This window comes from Prunus avium, chromosome 1 (assembly GCF_965620075.1).
Source record: "Prunus avium chromosome 1, drPruAviu1.hap1.1, whole genome shotgun sequence".
In the NCBI taxonomy this organism is placed as follows: domain Eukaryota; kingdom Viridiplantae; phylum Streptophyta; class Magnoliopsida; order Rosales; family Rosaceae; genus Prunus; species Prunus avium.
In genome coordinates this window covers 5,224,570-5,245,070 of record NC_142284.1, presented here as the reverse complement: position 1 = coordinate 5,245,070, position 20,501 = coordinate 5,224,570, and the positions used below count along the sequence as shown (strand labels likewise).

The following is a 20,501-nucleotide window of genomic DNA, read 5'->3' as shown; positions in this document are numbered from 1 at the left end:
CCAACAGTACAAGAAGTCGAAAAACAGAAAAAAGAAAGGGAGGCCTAACACTACATATCGAGGCCAGCACAATATAAAATATAGGCTTATTTACACCAATGTCCCTTGAAACTACAATTAAATTTTACATTGCCCCCCAAAATCAAAGTGGCCTACTTATCCCTCCTGACTGTGTTTTAATGACCCACTTTGCCCCCCCCCAACATCAACTTTGTCCCAAGTTTCGTTATTTTTATGACGTGGCATGGGCATAATGGGAATTTCATCCACGTGCCCCTGTTTCTCAACAAACGGCTTACTGATGTGGCAAAGTGGTCCCCACCCAAGTCCTAATCCTTTCTCTCCCACTTTTGCCCGCGCATTTTCCCACGGTTGTTTAATTAAAAAAGACGAGAAAACCCAAATATCCGAGAAAGCCGAGATATCTGATAATTCGTCACGAGAAAAAAATTTGGGATCTAGAGTTCTTCATTCGACTCTGAAAAGAAAAGAATGAGCAGAGAACGTGCGAATCTTGCAGACTTGAAGGGGACAATGACGGTTCTTAGAGAACTAGACGTTTCTCAACCCCTGTATGGAAGTGTGGCCCCTCTTTTTCTGTCTTGGAATCGATGATTCCTTTGTTTTGACCATCCCAAAACTATGGAATCGACGACTCCTTAAAAGCAAGAGAGGAAATGATAAACAAATAACTACAGTAGGCAAACCTGGAGGGTTTAGGAAACAAATGGGTCCCTCTCTCGCTACGCGAGGAGAGTCGTGCGTCACATCTAGGTTTCTTCTCGCGCTCAGTCTTCGTCACTCTCTCTCTCTCTCTCTCTCTCTCTCCCGCTCAGTCTCCTTCTCGCGCTCAGTCGTCATCGCCCTCTCTCTCCCGACCAGTCACTCTCAGTTTTCTTCTCATGCTCAATCGTTGTCGTTGTATTCAATACCTTTTCCCACTCTTGTCGTGAGCGTCTTATCGCCCTCCTCTTCTTAGTTCGCCCTTGTCTACGTCCTCGTCTTTGGTACAACTTCAACCTATCTCCAATCCATCGTCGATGTGACTCTTCCCACTCTTTGAGGTCTGATTCGATCGCTTTCGAAATTTCCTCCCTTGCTGTTTGGTGGTTTGTCTCCTTGTCTTTGGGCCTCATCTCCTCTCGTCCCTACCATGTCTGCGCCCGTTTTTGATGATGATGATACCTTGGTTTCTAGGGTAGACTTCATGGTTCCTAACCGCTTGTGCACTAATGCCTATTCTGACAAGCCTATGGAGATTGTGGGGTCTCCTCGGAGCCTTCCTTAATGTGTAATTGGAGCATTTGTGGCCTTGGCATCGGTGAATGCTTTTGTGCCTGATACTCGGTTTCAGGTTAAGTGGTTGAGGCTAGTTTTTTTATTGTTGCATGGTGTTTTCTCAGTTATCCTCTTAGCACATCTTTGACTCTTCGCTTGTCTTAAGGACTATGGATTCATATGAGGTTTCCTTATCAGTGTTGGGATGATACAGTGTGTCTTTGAGGACTTTTTTGTTTCTTTTTTTCCTGGCCTGTTCATTGTTCTTTGTCTCTTCTCTTGTGTTGCTCTCTACAAACTTCTCTATTTCCAGCGCCATTCATTATTGGAGGTGGATAGAGTTGGTGTGCTTTATGGGTTCTCTCTTTCTTTCTGGAGCTTTGGTGTGTTCTTTGTCCAATGCTCTCACTATCTTGTGATTGTGTAAAGGACTATGATTTCATAGCAGGACTCTTTTCACAGTTGGGTTGTGTTGAAGTGTGTTCGTTGGAGGTCTTTGTGTCAGTGTTGTTTTGCTTTGCTTTTGTACTGGTCTAACGTGACTGTATCGAACTCTCTTGTTAGTCCATGACAGTGTAGTACTCTTTCCTATCCTGTGGTTTGTTCCCTATGAAGGTTTTAACGAGGTCACTGTATCGTGTCATTCGATGTACGCTATTTCAGTTCTATGAATTAAATCCATTTCTCAAAAATAAAAAAAAATAAAAAAACCTATATTAGGCAAACCTATCCGAAACTCCTCCCAAAACTAAACTATACATTCAAGGACGGCGCATTTATTCACATTTCACTAAATATGGGTTAAGCTTTGATTTAAGAGTGACACACATCAACTAGCATATATATTTTTTTCTAAACTAATAATTATTCCTCTCTCTCTCTCTCTCTCTCTCTCTCTCTCTCTCTCTCTCTCTCTCTCTCTCTCTCTCTCTCTCTCTCTCTCTCTCTCTCTCTCTCTCTCTCTCTCTCTCTCTCTCTCTCTCTCTCTCTCTCTCTCTCATAATTATAATACAAATGTATACAAAAAAGCTATATAACAAAATAATTAGTAAATATATCGGAAGTTATATTTTTCTACCATTAATACAATCAATAAAGAACTGGATTGCACGTAATGAAGCGAAAAATTCTTTTTCAACGACGTCTCACATTATCAAAAAGGTTGTAGTTAGATATAATGGTTAAATACAACATATTTAATATTAAAAAAAGCTCAAATACGTAGCTTGACTCACATTTTACATTATTGAAAGGTTGTAAACATAACCAAGGTGGTTGTTGTGAGTGGTTCGGCACTCTCATTCCTTAAGAGAGGTCAGAGGTTCGATCCCTACTCTCGTATGGAGTCACCACTTTAGCCAGCACTTTACCCCTTACGGGCCGACCCGATGTGAGTGGGGATTAGTCTGGGTTGTGGTTAAGACTTAAAGGTGTCACCCATAGTTGGGGCCCATTCAGGACCACCTCGTGATTCAAACAAAAAAAAAAAAAAAAAAGGTTGTAAACATATATATAAAGTTTTTTTTTTTTTATAACTTTTTTAAAGTGACTTATCCCCAATAACTGGCATGAAATCACTGGTGAAATAATGTAGACTAACATCTTACGTTATTGAAAGGTAGTACCTCTATATATATTTTGGACGAAAAGGTTGTAAACATATAGTTGAGATTAACAAAGCCAAAACCTTTCATCACAAAGAGGGCTTTGTAGTTGGACTCTGTTAAGATAAGAGACTTAAGCGTGCTAGTAATAATTTTCTTCCTTATCCGTTGCATTGTTGTCCTAATCTAAAGCTAAACTGCACTGGTTAGAATGGCCTTCTAGTCTTATGCATAACCAGATGTTGGCACCGGGGACTGACAATTTGTTTGGTAAAAGCTAAACCAATCGAATGGGGCTTAGGATCCACTCAAGCCGGCGTCACTGCCACCAACTTCCCAAGAAATTTGTGGTCCGTCTGAGTTGGGAACCTTTGTCTTTGTGGTCACGAACTTCATGAATGGATCCATGGATTTCTTCTACATCACGGGAATGAGGAAAGGGAATGTTTTCTTAACCAGTTCTGTGAAAATATGCCCATGATAAGTTGTAAACTATGTAACTGTTCGGCATTGCAAATTATACATAGCAATTACGGGAGGAAAGATGAACTTTCCTAACTCAACATACACTCAAGTGACACGAATTAAAAGTACAACCATGACGAATACACATGTCATTACAAACATTACAAGCCATGTGAAACACGTAGTTTTGGATGTCTTTGAGTATACATCCGTCGCCCGTTTAGTGGCATGGCCAGTGCTTGCCAAGCTACTTTCAACAGCCTTCTCTGTAGAATCAAGTATCTGCACACAAGCCATAACTAAGTTATGAGATCAAAAGATATGTTATTCCATCAGCTATGAATTGACATCTAAGACACACCCGAGAATAGGCATTTATCACGACAATCAATTTTTGAAGTAACACAAGATGTTGCATTATTGCTTGGAACCCTTTTCCTTAATTGTGATACGTCTGACGATAAAGGTTTTCTCTTGGGGCACTGCACAGTCAATCTAGGTTGATTTGAGTCCTAGCGTATGTTTTATGTAGCTTCAATTTTTTATGCTTCATGTAAGATATCTTATGTTTTATTACCATCATGAATAGCATAGATCAATATCTTATATAAGAAAACGTAATGTGTTCTAACTTTTTCAGAGATTGTATGAAAGATACTCTGTAGCATATCCTTCTTTTCCTAGGTCTGATTGCTAAGCCAATCATCTTATTCTTCTGACTTCTTCCTTTCTATTAATTCTCTGAACATGGAAACCAGACCAGATACCATCTTGCAGACCTCCCCAAACCCCTTTACTTTAAACTCTTTCTAAACAAAAAGTTAAATCAACTCTCCTATTACCACCTAAACAACTCTTCAAATCTATTGGTTTTAGCCTAGGACTCTTTGCAGTCCCAACCTTGGTTTCTTTGTTTAACATTTCTCTTTTCAAGCATTTCTCCTGATTTTCGCACCTAAAATCAAAATATTTTTTCACCTTAGCTTCCCTTCATAAAGACTTCACCCTGGTCAATGTCACCCCTAAACACAAATCAAACCACAGCCTAAATACAAATAGTGCCGAGGTTACAAGATCTTGCATTAGATAAACTACAGTACTCTTTGCAGTCCCAACCTTGGTTTCTTTGTTTAACATTTCTCTTTTCAAGCATTTCTCCTGATTTTCGCACCTAAAATCAAAATATTTTTTCACCTTAGCTTCCCTTCATAAAGACTTCACCCTGGTCAATGTCACCCCTAAACACAAATCAAACCACAGCCTAAATACAAATAGTGCCGAGGTTACAAGATCTTGCATTAGATAAACTACAGTATCTTACCTTTTCAGTGTCTTTCAGGGAGTGACTCATCATGAGACTACTTTCTTTAAGTTGCCTTGCCAATCCCACCATTTCGTCAGTCAAATCCTCTTGAAGCTTTCTGTCACAAGAGAAGAAAATTTATAAGAATCCTAAACAGAATGTGGAAAGCATATAAAATTAACATCTGAAATTTTAACAGAAAAGATAGACTCTGCTCTGGTGAGTTATCTGGTTCAAGGTCATGTTGATTCAAGCCACCCTCTGTTGGCAGTGTTGTATTAGACATACATAGAGATCAACTCCGATGCGGATGGACTTGAAAAACATGCATTGGACATGGACCTAGTTCCTTAATAAGCACTCTTAATAATGGCCAAGCTGGGGTTTGTAGGCCAAGGTATACAAATGTAAAGAAAGAAATTATAAAAATAGAAGTAACTAATCCCAAAGTATTCACCTGACTCTGTTGTTCCAGTTTTATCAGATGTTCCCAATGGGGTATCAGTGTCATCTCCATTTGTACAAGAATCACGTTTGATTTATTCTTAAACAAGAACAAACTTCTTTTTTCGGTTTATAAGGAAAAAGTAGCTTCATATGTAATTACATCACTGTGTCAGTTTATGGACCAACATTCTAGCACTCCTGTTTTCAATTTCATCCACAGTCTAGTTACTCCAGTTTAATAGGAGAAATCGAGAAGTATGAAAATACAAAAATAAGTAGAAAAAAAATACCTATGCTTTTCAATGTGTGCTTGGGCTGCAGCATCCAGTTTGACAGGCGCTGAAGAATCAACATTAAGAGTCTCACGAGTTCCATCTTCGTTTGAGGTAGGCCTATTTAACAAACAACACCAGTTAAAATAAAACATGTGATCATACGAAAGAACACTATCAAGCAGCTAAACAAAATCATAATGATCCTAACTATTGTTCACTTACACGAATCTCCTTCTCAGGCCTGGAGAAAGGGGAAACTGATTGTCTGCTGTATCAGAAGAGTTTGCTTTGACAGAAATTCTTGCAAGAGACTCCTGGGGTGCTTGAATATCAGGCTGGGAGTTTGCCAAAAAAAAAAAAAAAAAAAAAAAGAAACACAGTTAGGAACAATGAACTCCATATATTGCAAACATATACATATGTTATACGGAAATATTCTTTTGCCAGACTGTTAATCTGGACCCTTGATCAGGTGGATTCCTGCTTTCGTATATGGTGCCAGAGCCAGATTCAAAATCTGCCATATAACATGTTAGAAATCTAGCAAGAGACATTATCCATATATTAAAGGTTTTCTCTCGAGATGATGACATAAACTGACACAACAAATTACATGTACTGATGCACTAGAGGAGAAATTTTCAGTATTTTATTGAGCATGAAATAGGTTGGGCCCTAAAACTTAAAACAATTTATAGAAATTGTTCCCTGCATAAAAACTAAAAATGTCCAACCATCCATCACAGAAAAAAAAAATTACTGTAATATTTTAGGTGTTGTGCCAACAGTCTCCTCCCCAATTTGTATCAGCCTAACAATATTTTTCTTGCTCATACCTTGTCATATATATAATTTCCAGATCTTCATACTAAACCCATTATTAGTAAATCGATTTTAAATTGTACATAACACTAAAGTTACTCAGAAAGCCCTCAATCTAAAGAACATTTTCCGATTTAACTGGTTTAAAGTACAAAAAATCAGCAATTCATCAAAAAGCGACAATATGATTTCTAGATCATATGTACTCACCGGTGGAGCACCTAATTTGGAAGCAATGGCTTCAATCTTCTCTGAATAATCACTCAAGACAGCCTTTGAAACTCTGTATATAGAAGCATAAATAACAATTTCAATTAGTAAATTAAGAAACTTACAAGCTCTAAGGGCAGAGTATCAGAAAATACATACAAATAGAAAAGATGAATATATTAAGACATAGCCACCATTAGGGCCCACCTTTAAAAATATAAAGTATAAAAAATCACGCTCTACATTTAGCAAAACATTAGTGATACAGATACTTCAGAATTTATTGTGGTAATGCCCGCACAAAGAAAAACTGTTCACACCTATGACAATAACACCTCATCCCAAAAAACTGTGCCCAGTGTCACTTGCTCCTTGAGATCACGTACTACATGAGTACACCACAAAACACACTGGTTATTCACTCTCACAGATACACTTATGCAGCCCCAAAGACTTATGTTTGTAGTTGCTCCTAGCAGGTTGTTTTTGCCGACTTTGAAGTTGTGTTTCAATAGAAAAAATGGTACACGAGCTTTTCATTAAATAGAATAAGCATGGAGCATTGAGACTTCTAGAAAGAATTAGAAAAAATGAAAGACAAAACCAGAGGCAGCAATAATCCATATACATCTGCCACTTCCCAATGAAAAATCATACATCCAATGTATGAGTTGATAAGCAAAATTCATCTTATAGATTTTAAATTGTTTCAAAATAAAAAATAAAAGGCAGGAAATTGTTTGTTCTGCATTACAAATAAAAGAACATACAGTTCATAACTCAAAACATCACACATGGCTAAAGAGAGAGAATAACTTATGACAATACAACATTCATTTGTACAAACTCTTTCCACCCAAAATCCCTAAAACAATGAAAATACACAAATGATATGAGAAAATGTCTCTAAAACTTAATATGAGTATAAAAGAATATTCACTCTAAAAAGTGTTTGGAATGTTATATATTTCCATCATGCCTACCAAAACCATTGGATTGATTTGTAAAGTAGAACAAAGGAAGCATATTGGTACGTGTTGAATAAATAAAAGTTAAAGTAAACCAGGGGGGAAAAATAGAACACATACCAACCTTGGTAAGCCTTCTGGAGTTCTCTCTTCAGCTAGTTGTTCTACCTGTTCTCGTAAAGTAGCAATATACTGCAAAGTTGCAGCACTTATGTCATCCATAACGGGTATACATCCCAGAAACACAACAACAACAAAAACTAGACTTTGTATAGAGACGAAAAACCAGAAATTTTTTGGGACAAATCAATTGTCTGAAAATGAATAAAAGCATGTGACCTGTAATTTTATTAACAACATCCATATCAGAGGTGAGAGGACAAGGATCATACATGCACAAGTTTTGCCTGGTTTTGTTGCTGAGGAGCAGCTGCAAGCAGCCTCCTCAAGTTCACCTCTGTTTTACTGATTATCATCCCAAAATCCTACACCACCGAACAAACATAAAACAACTTAAGGTTCAATAATCAACCAATACCCAAAACTCTTAAGCTTTTGTTTCCAATAGAAAAAACAAAAATCTTTTTAAATATCATGTTCTTTTGATGACCAAGAAGTATATAAGAAGCCCCATGAAAGTGGCAAAATATTAGAACTCATTAATTTTGTAAGGGAAAATACAACCCAAAAAAAAATAGTTGTTTTCATTATCATACTGGGAACACATATAGAACAGAATTTGAGAATTTCTTTAAGCCTCTCAACTTGAGCACCCTCATAACCAAAACGTGAACACACATTTCCCAGGTACTTCTCACCAAGCAAAATGTGCACCAAGTAAAGATTCTAAGGAAAAAAAACAAAAAAAACCAATTGCTTCCTTTGCATTCAAGCTAACCCCACAAACCGAATGAGACCCAAATTCAATTACCTTGCAGAAACCCAAATTCAATTCAAGTTTAAACCATCAAACTGCTGATCTAACTCTTACAAGGCCGACCAAATATGTAAATCATACATTTTTGTGGGGAATTAACCCCAAGATATTTGGAAATCAAAGATGGAAATTCGATGAAAACTCTAAAGTAAAACAGAATTAGATCGAAAGGCGTCCAACTGGGTACCAGTTCAATGCAAGCAATATTGGGTTACCAGCTCTTCTGTTTCACTCTTTTTCTAAATTCTACAAATTGGGAAAATAATGAAGTGATTTGGAAAGAAAAAACCTATTCAAAAGAAAATTCTAATACCTGTCCATCAAGTATAGAAACAGGCTTTCAACTTACAGCGCAACAAAAATCGAGCGACACTCGCAGGAGCTATATATCTCAAACGTAGCCTCCGGAAAAAAAGCAGAACATAATTGATCATGAAAGCTTTTGATAGTGTTCGAAAACGAAGGAGGAGGCAGTTTGTTTTCTTACTTTTCTCCGTGTAATTTTAATTTTGTCAATTTTGCCATTTTAGTTTCATAATTGTAGCATTTCACAGACACATCGTGAAAGAAATTGACGAAAATTGTGACATGTCCTTGAATTACTAGAATTATAAAACTACAATGACAAAATTAAAAACCACATAGACAAAAGTGAAAAAATTTATAAATTACAAGGATCAAAAGTTACTTTTGGCCTTTGAGGTTAAAGGGCATGAAAGGACAAAAATACCCCTCCCGTGAGGGGCACATAGTTAGGCTGTGAAAAAAATTGAAAGAAAATGTGATTTGTCCTTGAATTACTATAATTATGATACTACACTAAGAAAATTGGCAAAATTGAAATTACAGGAACGAAGATTACAGGAGTTTTAAAGTGTGTAAATAGCCTTCAAATCATATAAAAAATTTGAGGAATGATGAACTATAGTGAGAGAAATCAAAGGTCAAAGGTGACTATTTGAAGATATGATGTCAAAAGTGACTATTTGAAGATATGATGTTTGAAATGTTTATATTCATTTGTTTTAGTCATAAGACATCAAAAAGACATGCATGATGACTCTATAACCTTTGTCATTGTTGTTTGCTTCCGTTTCTTAGCAGGTGAAGGTTCAGAGGTAGTTCTTGTGTTGGAGTTGTTTTAGGTTGAAGAATATTGGTTCATGTGATCTCATTGTCCCTCATGATATGTGTAATTTTAATGAGGTTTGGTGAATGTTCTTATGTTCTTTCGCCAGTTTCTCAGTACTAATAGCAGCTGCATACCGGAGCTGGCTCTGTGAATTTCTGAGCAATTTGTGCAAAATTTTGAGTCTGATGTGCAAATTTTGAGTCACCAGCATAGGTTGTTTAATTTCTAGTACAACCAGTTCCAGATTGATCCGATCGCTTGAATTTCCAACATTCTTGCTTCTCTTTATAGGTCTATCTCATGAGTATTGTTAGTTACTGATGTAAAGTAGGAACTTAAACATAATTGGAGGCAGTATGAAGGAAAGTGAATTTAGATGATCCTGCCAAGAAAATTCTGCTTCTTCAAGAGAAGCAGGCTGTGTTGTCAGGCTGAAAGCTGATTTCACTTGTTTAGATATGGCTGTTCTTCAAACCAATAAGTATTTGCCCCACTCTGCAGATGGATGCAAGCAAGTATAGCAGGATTGGAGATAACAAACAGTGAACAAGCAGCAAATTATATGAGGAATTCGGATAGCAAGGAAGGAGAAGGGCATCAATAGCAGAGCTTAGAGGTAACCAAATATAAACCTTCTGAATGGCCTTCTCTAAGTTCCAAACTTTTGCAAGTCACTGGAATTGAGTCTTATCCAAAATGGAAGGTTTGCAATCATATCCAATCTGGAAACTCTATTGCTCAAGTAACAGGTTCAAAGGCATGTCGAAGAAAACATCTATAGTTTTCCAGTCACTCAGAGTCACAGTCCATAAAAAGGGGCATGTGGTTAGCTCTAAGGAAATAAGGTTAGCATTAATGCAAGTCGCCATTTTGTCATGGTAAATTACCACGATAGCTCTTACCTTGAGTAGTAGTCTAATCAATCATGAGACAGTGAGAAGGTTTAGGTTACCCTACCTCCGATCTTTGGATGCCACTCTTCCATAATTTCTCCATTTTACCAACTTTTGCCATGAAATTTGAAAAAAGAAAAAAAAAAAAAAAGGAACACAAATCTTGTTTAGAAAATATCTTACAGTTCACCTCCCATATGTGGACATCAATTCTGACATTAGAGGTTGTCATGATAGTCTGGACCCCAAGTGTCCTGAATCAAATATCCTACAACCAGTTTTCAAATGATCTCCAATGCCATTATACCACCCAACATAATTCAACAATTGACTCTTTGCCATCTAACTCCTTGTATGAAATCAATTGGCCATTCAGTCCTTGTACAAGAATGAATAGTGTGAAGAAAGCCAGATGATAATTTGAGCTCTTGAAGGTACCAAAGTAGCAACTGCACGAGCCAAAACTTCTAAAACAGTCAACCAAGTATATGTTAGCAGCACTCATTGAAAGAACGAAATTCATGATGGATGCCTAATCTTACAAGACCAAACTGAAGTTCCAGTAGAAGGATCCAAAATTAAATGCAAGAGAGATCAAGCTGCTGTGATTTAAAACTAAGACTGAAATGTCTCTTATATAAAAAGTGAGACCTTCTCTTTTCATGAAACATCCCACAAATTCCAACATTATGAGAGAATTAAAGAACTATAATTGAAAGTTGTATGTGTTTCACAACCGAATCTTTGAGTTGAACAGGAAGTATAGAAATATAACACTACTAAGTGGTACTCTCTCAATTATTGCAATATTGAGAACAATCAAAGAAACATTCAAAAGGACAGTGAGTAATCTTGATTACTGCACCTCGATCTCATAGTCGAGCATTTAGGCTAGTATCCTTTAATGGGTCTGGAGTCCTCACAGAAGTGCTGTTTGCTTCACTTCCCACTTTTCTGGAGGCTGCACTCCCACTTGTTTCTTGAAAACAAAGGTAAGACAATGATTGCAGCCAAGAAACTAAAGTGGGTTTGCGCGTAACATCATCAGATTCTGCAACCTGTGAATATAACTCATTTAGAATCATATTCTGGCCATCTTTTGGTAGTTGGGCGATTAGCTGTGCCAACAACTTCATCAAGTCTGGCAGTACCTGAACACGTAAATGCTAATGTTCAGTAAAGTTTAAAAATCAAAGTTGAGAGAGACTCATAACACCTTTTGAGACAACTTTATTCCATCAACACTGCCAATATATGCAACGCTCATGGTAAATTGCAAAGTCATTACTTCTATACCAAGTGTTATGCAAACAAACTAGGGTATTGAAGCCAGATATTCAGATGCAGAACAAAAATGAAGAGGAAAACAGCAGTAAACTTTTCAGAGGGAAACCAAACTTATGTAAGTAAAAGAGACAAAATATGAGTTCACCTGTATATCAACCAGGGAAATCAGCCGTAAAAGTAAGTCTAGGATTTTCTTGCCAGGCTCCGACTCTCCTTGCCAGTTCTTCCACATATCATCCTGGTGAGCTAAGTATTCAATGCAGAGCCTATTAGCTTTCTCCACAAGACAATGGACACAATAAAATATGGCTGGGCTTCCAGCAGGAAGATGTCGAACCAAGGCTGCAACTCCAGAAGCCAGTCCCTCAAACGGAGTAATCTCAGGATATTCCTGCAGTCATGTCAAGGAAAAGATTTAGCATTTGGTACCTTTAATTGATGAACCTCAAGAACCATTATAGTCATCATCTGCTTTAGATACCACTAGTGATCTCTGTATGTAGTAGAAAACAAGCTGCTCCTTTAATGACTCTCTTTCATCCTGATCAGAATCCTTCCCGGAAGATATGAATGCGGAAAACATAGAATGTGAGGCTCGAGCTACTTTTCTGTTAGGATGTCCCATATATCTGATTAAATTTGTAATAAGGAATCAAATTGCTCACCATGTTCTATATGAAAAAAAAAAAAAAAAAAAAAAAAGTTCCCAAAAGATCAAGTTGTTCAGTATAGGATACAAGAACATAGTTGGAGCAACAACCTTCCCAAATACAGGGCTAGGCAAGCGTGCAATGCAAGTTGGAATGACTCGTAGGTAAAACAAAATGCGAGCAGTTTGAACCTCATCCTTGGACCATAAATATTCCATTTTCCGCAGGAAAGAAAAGTCTGGTAGACCACATTACAACTCATCAAATGAAAATATCATTAAAAAAATGAGAGGAAGACAAAACTAAATTTAAGGACCTCACTGCTGAAAAGTCAAATGTTAACATGAACTTTAGAGCTAAACTAGAAACTAAACCATACCTGGGCCATTCGTCAAGTCAACATAAGTGGGCATGGATCTTACTAAAGACACACAAGCAGAATCACTTTCCTGAACACTTACAACAATACCTCGAATCGTATCCATGTATTCTGGCAATCGAATGCGCCGGAAATACTCAAGACAAGAAAATGAAATAAGTATTCGTACTGATGTATCCATTTGAGTTTCCTGGTTAAATTTTGAATTCAACTTGTGCTTTGTGACTGCCAGTGCAAAAAGAACAACCATAAGAAAAGCAGACTCAGCAATTTTCTCCAGATCCCCAAGTACTTCATCCTCTTTACCACGAAGAACCAAAGCAACCTGTCGGTGCTCCATGTATATATGTTGACAGTGATCCCACACAAGATTCTCCATCATATGTTTGCTCTGTTCATCTACTGAAACATACAGATTGCAGAAAACACCAGTTATGGCCCCTGCTTCCTTAAAAGTAAGACTTTCCAGGTGTTCTTTGACCTCATTAATCCTCAGTACAGCTGAACTGCCATGCATTGATTTCAGTACCTTCATGTACAAACGTCTCAAAGGAAATATTTCGGTCAACAATGCAGAAGCAAGGCATATAAACAAAGGGGAACGAGCAGAGACCACACCACTTCGAGCCAATGCTACTGAAATACACTGTAGCAAAAGACTATCTGTGTGATCATTATCTGAACTGGTAAATCCTCTTGTTCTTGAAATTAAATCTCTTGCTACAGATTCTATCCGGTCTTCTGCAGATCTTCTCAGTCTAGAAATAGTGTCCAGACCAAGACCACTCACTATAGATCTATTTAAGGCCCTCAGTACTCCAGCTGCAGCCATGACAACCGCAAATGGAACATAATTTGCTTTTGTGGTCTCTAAAACATCCTGGCAAAAAGTAATAATTTTCTCTAAAGAACGAAAACTGCTCAAACCAGACATTACCCACTCCATCAAATGCAGAATCATGAGCCCGTGAGAAACACTACCCTGTGGCCCACTTTCCTTACCCCAAATACTCAACATGAAATCCAAAATTGTAACAAAATGAACATTCACTGAAGAACACAGAGCATACCCAATTCCAGCAAGCACATCAGGAATTAGTTCACTAAATGACCCAAGTACTTGGTACTCCTCTGCCAACAGCCAACAGAGCAACCCTAAGAAGACTGTTTTCGAGCTTTCAGACGCGGAAGGCGCAAAAGATAAAGAACCCAATAGGAGAACACCTTCAGAAAAGAGGTGAGGACTCTTCCGTGGGTTATATTGGGTTGTAGAGAATACATTAGAGAGAGCCTTTACAGCTGAATCAATGAGAACCGAAGAAGGTCTGGCTGATTTCCTGACCCATATATAGAGAAGCCTGAGAAAGAGAGTATAGGATTCATGAGGAAGAGAAAGGTCTGGAGAGGACAGAATGGAAAGTAGAAGCTTTGCTTGAGGCTCAGCAACATGAAGAGAAGTCTGAGAGTTGACAAGGGTCTTTAGAGATTGAAGATGATGGGATTGGAATGATTTGTGTTGGAGGCAGTCTCTAAGCTCAGCCCACGCTTGAATTATGGCTCTTGCAGATGAAGCTGAATAGTTTCTGGAGCTGAAGCTATTGCTCAAGCCACTGACACTCCTCAGCCAATCTTCAAGAAAAAGGGTAGGAGCTGCTTTTGCCATTTTACCAACTTCTAATTGTAACACTAATTTGCCAACATGTTTTTGTCAGTTCAAGAATCAATTTTGGCCATATTTAGCATTACTCCCCTGTCGTTGGGGTGCCATTCAAATAGAAAATTAGGTTACAAGCATACAATCATGAACATATTGAACCAGAAACCTCCATGAACAAGAGCTCAATTAGCATAAACTATTGAAATTCATATACCCAGTTGATTAGTTTCTGATCAAAACAGTGGAAGCCCACTAGTCCAAATGAGCCGTACCTTCAACAAGAGTTGTTGACTTGAACCTTAACTTCCCCGCCAGAAGCAACCCACAACCTCCAAAGCTCCAGTTTTGCTCACTATCAAAACTCAAACACAGAGAGAGAGAGAGAGAGAGATGAGAAGAGAGCGTTTCTAATCTTTATAGTCTTGGGCCGTTAGAGAGGCAAATTGTGTCTTTTCTGTTTTCATTTTGATCGAATTCTACATTCAGATCAGACGCTCCCTTACGAGAAGCCATCCGAATAAAGGCGCCCAAAACAAATGTTAGTCAGCCCATCTCCAATCATTTTCTTTTCTTTTTTTTTTCTTTTTTTTGTCAGAATGTACAATATATTTGAAAGAAATATAGTAGAGAAGAAAAACTCGTGGAGTGCATACGTCTAAAATATTGATAGTCTACAAATATGGAAATTTCGATGAAAATATCCGGATATTATTGATATTGATAGAAATTGAATAAAAAATACGGAAATTGTTAAAAAAAACTTGAAAAAATTTCTTGAAACTTTGGAGGATGTTTATTTAGTCAATTATTTATTACTTTATCACAAAAAATTGGAAGTAAATGCATTGCATAATGGGTTTCACTGATTTAAGTTGATTATATAGGGAGTTGACAAACACTGTGAGTGTAGAAAATATGTAGTAATTAATGAAAGAAGATTAAACACACCATAATCATTTATTTATAATGATTTACTACAATATTTTACACTTTATACATTGCATGGTAACATATATAAATGACTTAGTGTCCGTTTGGCATTGCTTATTTGGGGTGATAAGTGATTTTTAAAAAATTTTGGGAAACCCAACCCGTTTGGTAAACTATAAGAAAATAACTTATTATTAAAAATTGCTGTGAGAGAAAGCAATAAAGGAAAGCAGCTAATTCAATTTCTAATTATGTGGTAATCATATTTGAGGAGGCGCTGGTTTTAATGAAAATTACAAAATCCCGAAAATACCCCAATATGATTTCACGCTCTCCTCTTTGTGCATCTTCTCCTTCCCACGCCACAGAGCACTCTTCTCCTTCTCTTCCATTCTTCCTCCATTTTTTTTCTTGTTGGATCAATTGAAGTGCACTCCTAAGAAGCCATAAGACTCAAGTAAGAGGCATATTGTGTTTATTTCTCTTCAATTTCATTCTTCCCTCTTTCTCTTTAATTTTTAGGGTTCTATCAATTTTTGTTGTTGTTGGTTTTCGACAGTATGATGGTTGTGTTCTTAGTGATGTGTACGAAAAAAGAAATACAAGCATATTCGAAAAGTATGTGGGTGAGGTTAGGAATATGGTGAGATAAAGCTCGATTTGGGGCCAGGGGATTTGATATTTTTTAAGTTTTGGGATGTGCCATGGTTCTTTATATATGCAAATTGGACGATATTCTTCCAGAAATATAAGATCTAAAAGAAGTAATATGTCCGAAGTTCTGGAAATATGAAGGTGATAGAATTAGAAGACAGTTTATGGGAACCTGATTCTGTTTGTTGCAATAAACAGTGGGGCAAATATGGACTTGATAAACTGAGAGTGGTGACTGAACTTGCTAATGTTGGTCTGCAACAAGAGGCTATACTTGCAACTATTTTGCCAGAGGAGCCTGGGAGGTATGCTAATGGTGCCTTGGTCAACTGTTTTTTTCTTTTTTCCTTTCCAACTATAGTGTTCTTCATGGTGTGTACTGAATCACTTTGGTTGAATATCAATGAATTTAAATACAGATATAATTATGATAAACCGGCTGTAGTATTGTACAGATAAGCACTAGTCATCTTTTAGGTTTTACTAACATTATTTTGTTGGCGAGTAGATCATATCCTATTCTATTTGGGTTTTATTTATTTTTCCTTTTGTGTAGATATTACGTAATTAGGATTCCACTTATTTCCTAATTAAACCCTACTAGGGTTTGTAACCTGTATTATAAATACCTCCTTTCGGAGAATGAAAAACATATGAAAATATTCTACCCATATTATTTGACTTGGTATCAGAGCCGACTTTCTGGTGACCTGTGTGTGTTGTGCCCACCCGTGTTCTACTGTGTGCCCTAATTTCTTTAGGGTTCTTGTGCCTGCGCCTCTGTGCTGTGTTCTGTTGTATACTCTGCGTGATTTGTTGGGTTTCTGCTACAATCATGGGTGATAATTCCATTGTTAGTGTTGCTGCTGCTTCTGCGAATTTGCGTGTTTCTGACTCTATTCCAGGTACTGGCTCTAATACTTGGATAATTGACACTGGTGCTTCTGATCATATGACTTATGATGCTAAATTTTTTGATGAGTTGTCTAGTAACACCCGTAACCCATACATAACTAGTGCTAATGGCTTGCCCTCTCCAATTATTGGCGAGGGCACCATTTCTCTCACCCCAACTCTGTCCTTGTCTCATGCGTTATTAGCTCCCAATATCCATTGTAACTTGTTATCTGTTGGTCGCTTACTTGATACACTTAATGCTTCTGCTACTTTCTATCCTACCCATTGCTCTTTTCAGGATCTTAAAACTCACGAGATGATTGGGCATGGTAAACGGATAGGGGGGGTTATATTATTTGACGTTGCCTTCTGCACCAGTTCGTGATCGTGTCGTTAATACTGTTCAAAGTTGCAGTGTCAAAGACAAACAACAAATTTGGTTATGGCATCGTCGCTTGGGACACCCGTCATTTGGCTACCTTAAGCGTCTGTTTCCATCTTTATTCCGCTCCTGTGATGAGTCCAGTTTTAAGTGTGAGACATATATTTTGGCCAAGAGCCATCGCACTGTATTTCCTTTAAGTGACAGTAAAGCTGTAAAGCCTTTTGATTTAGTGCATTCTGATGTGTGGGGTCCGGCTCGCGTTACTTCGAACGGATTTCGTTGGTTCGTCACATTTATTGATGATTGTACCCGACTTACTTGGGTTTTCTTGCTGAAAAATAAACATGATGTTGTTTCCATCCTTCCAGAGTTTTGTACTATGGTGTCTACTCAGTTTCATGCTCGGGTCAAAGTATTTCGGACAGACAACGAAGGTGAATATGTGAATAATACTTTAGCATCTTTCTTCCGTACTCAAGGGATTATTCACCAAACGACAACCCCTTTTACTCCTCAACAAAATGGTGTGTCTGAAAGAAAGAACCGACACTTGCTTGAAGTTGCCCGCTCACTCATGTTGGATATGTCTGTTCCCCATCACCTTTGGGGGCATGCTGTTCTGTCTGCTGCCTATTTGATTAATCGTACTCCTAGCCGGGTTCTTGATTTCAAGACTCCGCATGATGTGTTTGGTGACCATGTTTCCCCTGTCTCCATTTCCAAGTTGCCCCCTAAAGTTTTTGGGTGTGTTGCTTATGTTCATGTCTACTCTCATCAACGGAGTAAACTTGATCCTTGTGCTCTGCGATGTGTCTTTATTGGTTATTCTTCTACTCAGAAGGGTTATAAGTGTTATCATCCACCTACCCAGAAGGTGCATGTTACTTTGGATGTGACTTTCCATGAAGAAGTGCCTTATTATGTATCTCCCTCCTCTCCAATTCAGGGGGAGAGGGGGAGTGAATTGAAGAGTTTCGAAGTGAAAAATATGGAAGATGTTGGACCTGAAGAAGGAATTTCTGAAGAACATGAAGAAGGATTTTTTGAAGAACAGGAAGCGACCGGTCGCATGGAGGAAGCGACCGGTCGTGAACGAATCTGCCTAGATACAACCGGTCGCATAGAAGTGAACGACCGGTCGCTAACGAATCTGCCTGAAAACGACCGGTCGCACATAGGAAACGACCGGTCGCCTGCCTCGACGAGCGACGACAATAACGATACGAGTGAAGCGACCGGTCGCCAGGAATGTCACGACCGGTCGCTAGGTGATATTTTGGAATTTTTCGAGCCTCTCTCAGAAGGACATAACAGTGATACTAGCGACTCTTGTACAGATGAAATTGATATAAGACCCCCCTCTGCCCTGCCACTGCCCCAATCAACTCATGATAATGAGGTACTTTCTAGTGATGTGCCTACTTATTCATTGCCCCCACGCACTACCCGTGGGAAATCTAAAATACAATATTCTCCTGATATACATGCCAAGTCCAAATATCCCATTAACCATTATATGTCAACTCATCGTTTATCTAAGTCATATGCATCATATTTGTGTCAATTATCTAGTGTATGTGTGCCAACTAAGTTGCAGGATGCTCTATCTGATCAAAACTGGGTAGATGCAATGCATATTGAGATGGAAGCCTTGAACAAGAATGCCACTTGGGAGTTAGTTCCTTTGCCAAAAGGGAAAAAGGCAGTTGGGTGCAGATGGGTGTTTACTTTGAAGCATAAGGCTGATGGTTCTATTGACCGTTACAAGGCAAGATTGGTAGCAAAAGGGTATACTCAGACTTATGGAGTGGATTACACGGAGACTTTCGCTCCAGTAGCCAAGCTCAACACTGTACGCGTACTCTTGTCCTTAGCTGCTAATCATGATTGGCCGCTATTACAATTTGATGTCAAGAATGCATTCCTCCATGGTGACCTCAAAGAAGAAATATACATGGATCCTCCACCGGGTATCCTTGTAACCTCTAAGGAGGGTATGGTGTGTAAGTTACGGAAATCATTATATGGACTAAAGCAGTCTCCAAGAGCTTGGTTCGGGAGGTTTGCTGCAGCTATGAGGAAGTCTGGGTATGTACAAAGTAACTCGGATCATACTTTGTTTCTGAAACGTCGCAGAGGTAAATTGACAGCTTTAATAATTTATGTTGATGATATGCTTGTAACTGGAGATGATCAGGTGGAAATACAGAGTCTTCATAAATATCTTGCGTCTGAATTTGAGATGAAATCATTAGGTGACTTGAAATACTTTCTTGGGATTGAAGTTGCCAGATCTAAGCATGGCATTTTTTTGTCCCAAAGAAAGTATGTTTTGGATTTGCTTGCAGAAACTGGAATGTTGGATTGTAAACCCATTGATACTCCTAGTGAACAGAATCACAAGTTGGGGTTGTATCCTGATCAAGTTCCAACTGATAAAGAACGTTATCAACAACTTGTGGGGAAGTTGATTTATTTGGCTCATACTCGTCCAGATATTGCGTATGCTGTAAATATAGTGAGTCAGTTTATGCACTCTCCTAGTGTAGATCATATGGGGGCTGTGACTCGTATTTTAAGGTATCTGAAAGTAACTCCTGGCAAGGGGTTAATTTTCTCCAAGTATGGCCATACAAATGTAGAAGGGTATACAGATGCTGATTGGGCAGGTTCAGCCACAGATAGGCGTTCGACATCTGGGTATTTTATGTTTGTGGGTGGCAATCTTGTTACGTGGAGGAGCAAGAAACAAAAGGTGGTGTCTAGATCTAGTGCTGAGGCCGAGTATCGGGGAATGACCCATGGTGTATCTGAGTTACTATGGTTGAGAAGATTGTTGAAAGACCTTGGTTTTGGGCCTAATAAACCCATGGAGTTATATTGTGACAATACGGCTGCGATTGCAATTGCTCATAATCCTGTACAACATGACCGTACAAAGCATGTGGAGGTTGATCGAAATTTCATTAAGGAAAAGTTGGATGCGGAGATTGTGTCCTTCCCCTTCATCCGTTCAGAGTATCAGTTAGCTGATGTTCTTACGAAAGCTGTTTCTACGAGTATCTTTCTCAACTCGCTTGACAAGTTGGGCATGCGTGACGTCTTTGCTCCAACTTGAGGGGGAGTGTTGGCGAGTAGAGCATATCCTATTCTATTTGGGTTTTATTTATTTTTCCTTTTGTGTAGATATTACGTAATTAGGATTCCACTTATTTCCTAATTAAACCCTACTAGGGTTTGTAACCTGTATTATAAATACCTCCTTTCGGAGAATGAAATACATCTGAAAATATTCTACCCATATTATTTGACTTATTTTTCCCAAATT

At 38.2% G+C, this 20,501-nt stretch overlaps 2 protein-coding genes across 7 annotated transcripts; both read right to left on the bottom strand.

Moving 5' to 3' along the window:
• Nucleotides 1–3,313: 3,313 nt before the first annotated feature.
• On the bottom strand, nt 3,314–8,819 carry LOC110758465 (uncharacterized). Of its 4 annotated transcripts, XR_015833058.1 has the most exons (9): nt 8,659–8,819; nt 7,765–7,857; nt 7,497–7,564; nt 6,405–6,477; nt 5,595–5,707; nt 5,388–5,489; nt 4,669–4,768; nt 4,248–4,518; nt 3,413–3,629 (listed from the first exon to the last, which is right to left on the bottom strand). XR_015833058.1 is itself a non-coding variant. In XM_021960334.2 (8 exons), the coding sequence occupies exons 2-8, from the start codon at nt 7,846–7,848 to the stop codon at nt 3,453–3,455; spliced, it is 717 nt and encodes a 238-aa protein (XP_021816026.1). In that variant the 5' UTR covers nt 7,849–7,857; nt 8,623–8,818; the 3' UTR covers nt 3,314–3,452. The 4 variants fall into 4 exon arrangements, 3 of the variants coding, with proteins under 3 accessions (XP_021816026.1, XP_021816028.1, XP_021816029.1); XM_021960334.2 differs by lacking the exon at nt 4,248–4,518 and having other exon boundaries at nt 3,314–3,629; nt 8,623–8,818; XM_021960336.2 differs by lacking the exon at nt 4,248–4,518 and having other exon boundaries at nt 3,314–3,629; nt 8,659–8,817.
• A 1,617-nt stretch (nt 8,820–10,436) lies between these two features.
• On the bottom strand, nt 10,437–14,823 carry LOC110758420 (obscurin-like protein). 3 transcript variants are annotated; one of them, XM_021960281.2, is made up of 6 exons: nt 12,651–14,823; nt 12,359–12,509; nt 12,103–12,250; nt 11,767–12,012; nt 11,200–11,485; nt 10,437–10,783 (listed from the first exon to the last, which is right to left on the bottom strand). In XM_021960281.2, exons 1-5 carry the CDS (start codon nt 14,311–14,313, stop codon nt 11,207–11,209), a joined length of 2,487 nt encoding a protein of 828 aa, XP_021815973.1. In that variant the 5' UTR covers nt 14,314–14,823; the 3' UTR covers nt 10,437–10,783; nt 11,200–11,206. The 3 variants fall into 3 exon arrangements, with proteins under 3 accessions (XP_021815973.1, XP_021815971.1, XP_088103370.1); XM_021960279.2 differs by having other exon boundaries at nt 10,437–10,801; nt 12,651–14,822; XM_088247244.1 differs by lacking the exon at nt 10,437–10,783 and having other exon boundaries at nt 10,943–11,485; nt 12,651–14,822.
• Between the last annotated feature and the right edge of the window lie 5,678 nt (nt 14,824–20,501).

What these genes read in the sequence shown, in the direction of transcription:
- LOC110758420 (XM_021960281.2), bottom strand. Translation starts at nt 14,313, where the DNA reads ATGGCAAAAGCAGCTCCTACCCTTTTTCTTGAAGATTGGCTGAGGAGT. An exon ending in TGACTTGACGAATGGCCCAG is followed by an intron (nt 12,510 to 12,650) that starts GTATGGTTTAGT and finishes GTGGTCTACCAG; the next exon opens with ACTTTTCTTTCCTGCGGAAA. An exon ending in GTTGCTCCAACTATGTTCTT is followed by an intron (nt 12,251 to 12,358) that starts GTATCCTATACT and finishes AAATTTAATCAG; the next exon opens with ATATATGGGACATCCTAACA.
- LOC110758465 (XM_021960334.2), bottom strand. Translation starts at nt 7,848, where the DNA reads ATGATAATCAGTAAAACAGAGGTGAACTTGAGGAGGCTGCTTGCAGCT. An exon ending in CCAAATTAGGTGCTCCACCG is followed by an intron (nt 5,708 to 6,404) that starts GTGAGTACATAT and finishes GCAAACTCCCAG; the next exon opens with CCTGATATTCAAGCACCCCA. An exon ending in CCCTGAAAGACACTGAAAAG is followed by an intron (nt 3,630 to 4,668) that starts GTAAGATACTGT and finishes GCTTGTGTGCAG; the next exon opens with ATACTTGATTCTACAGAGAA.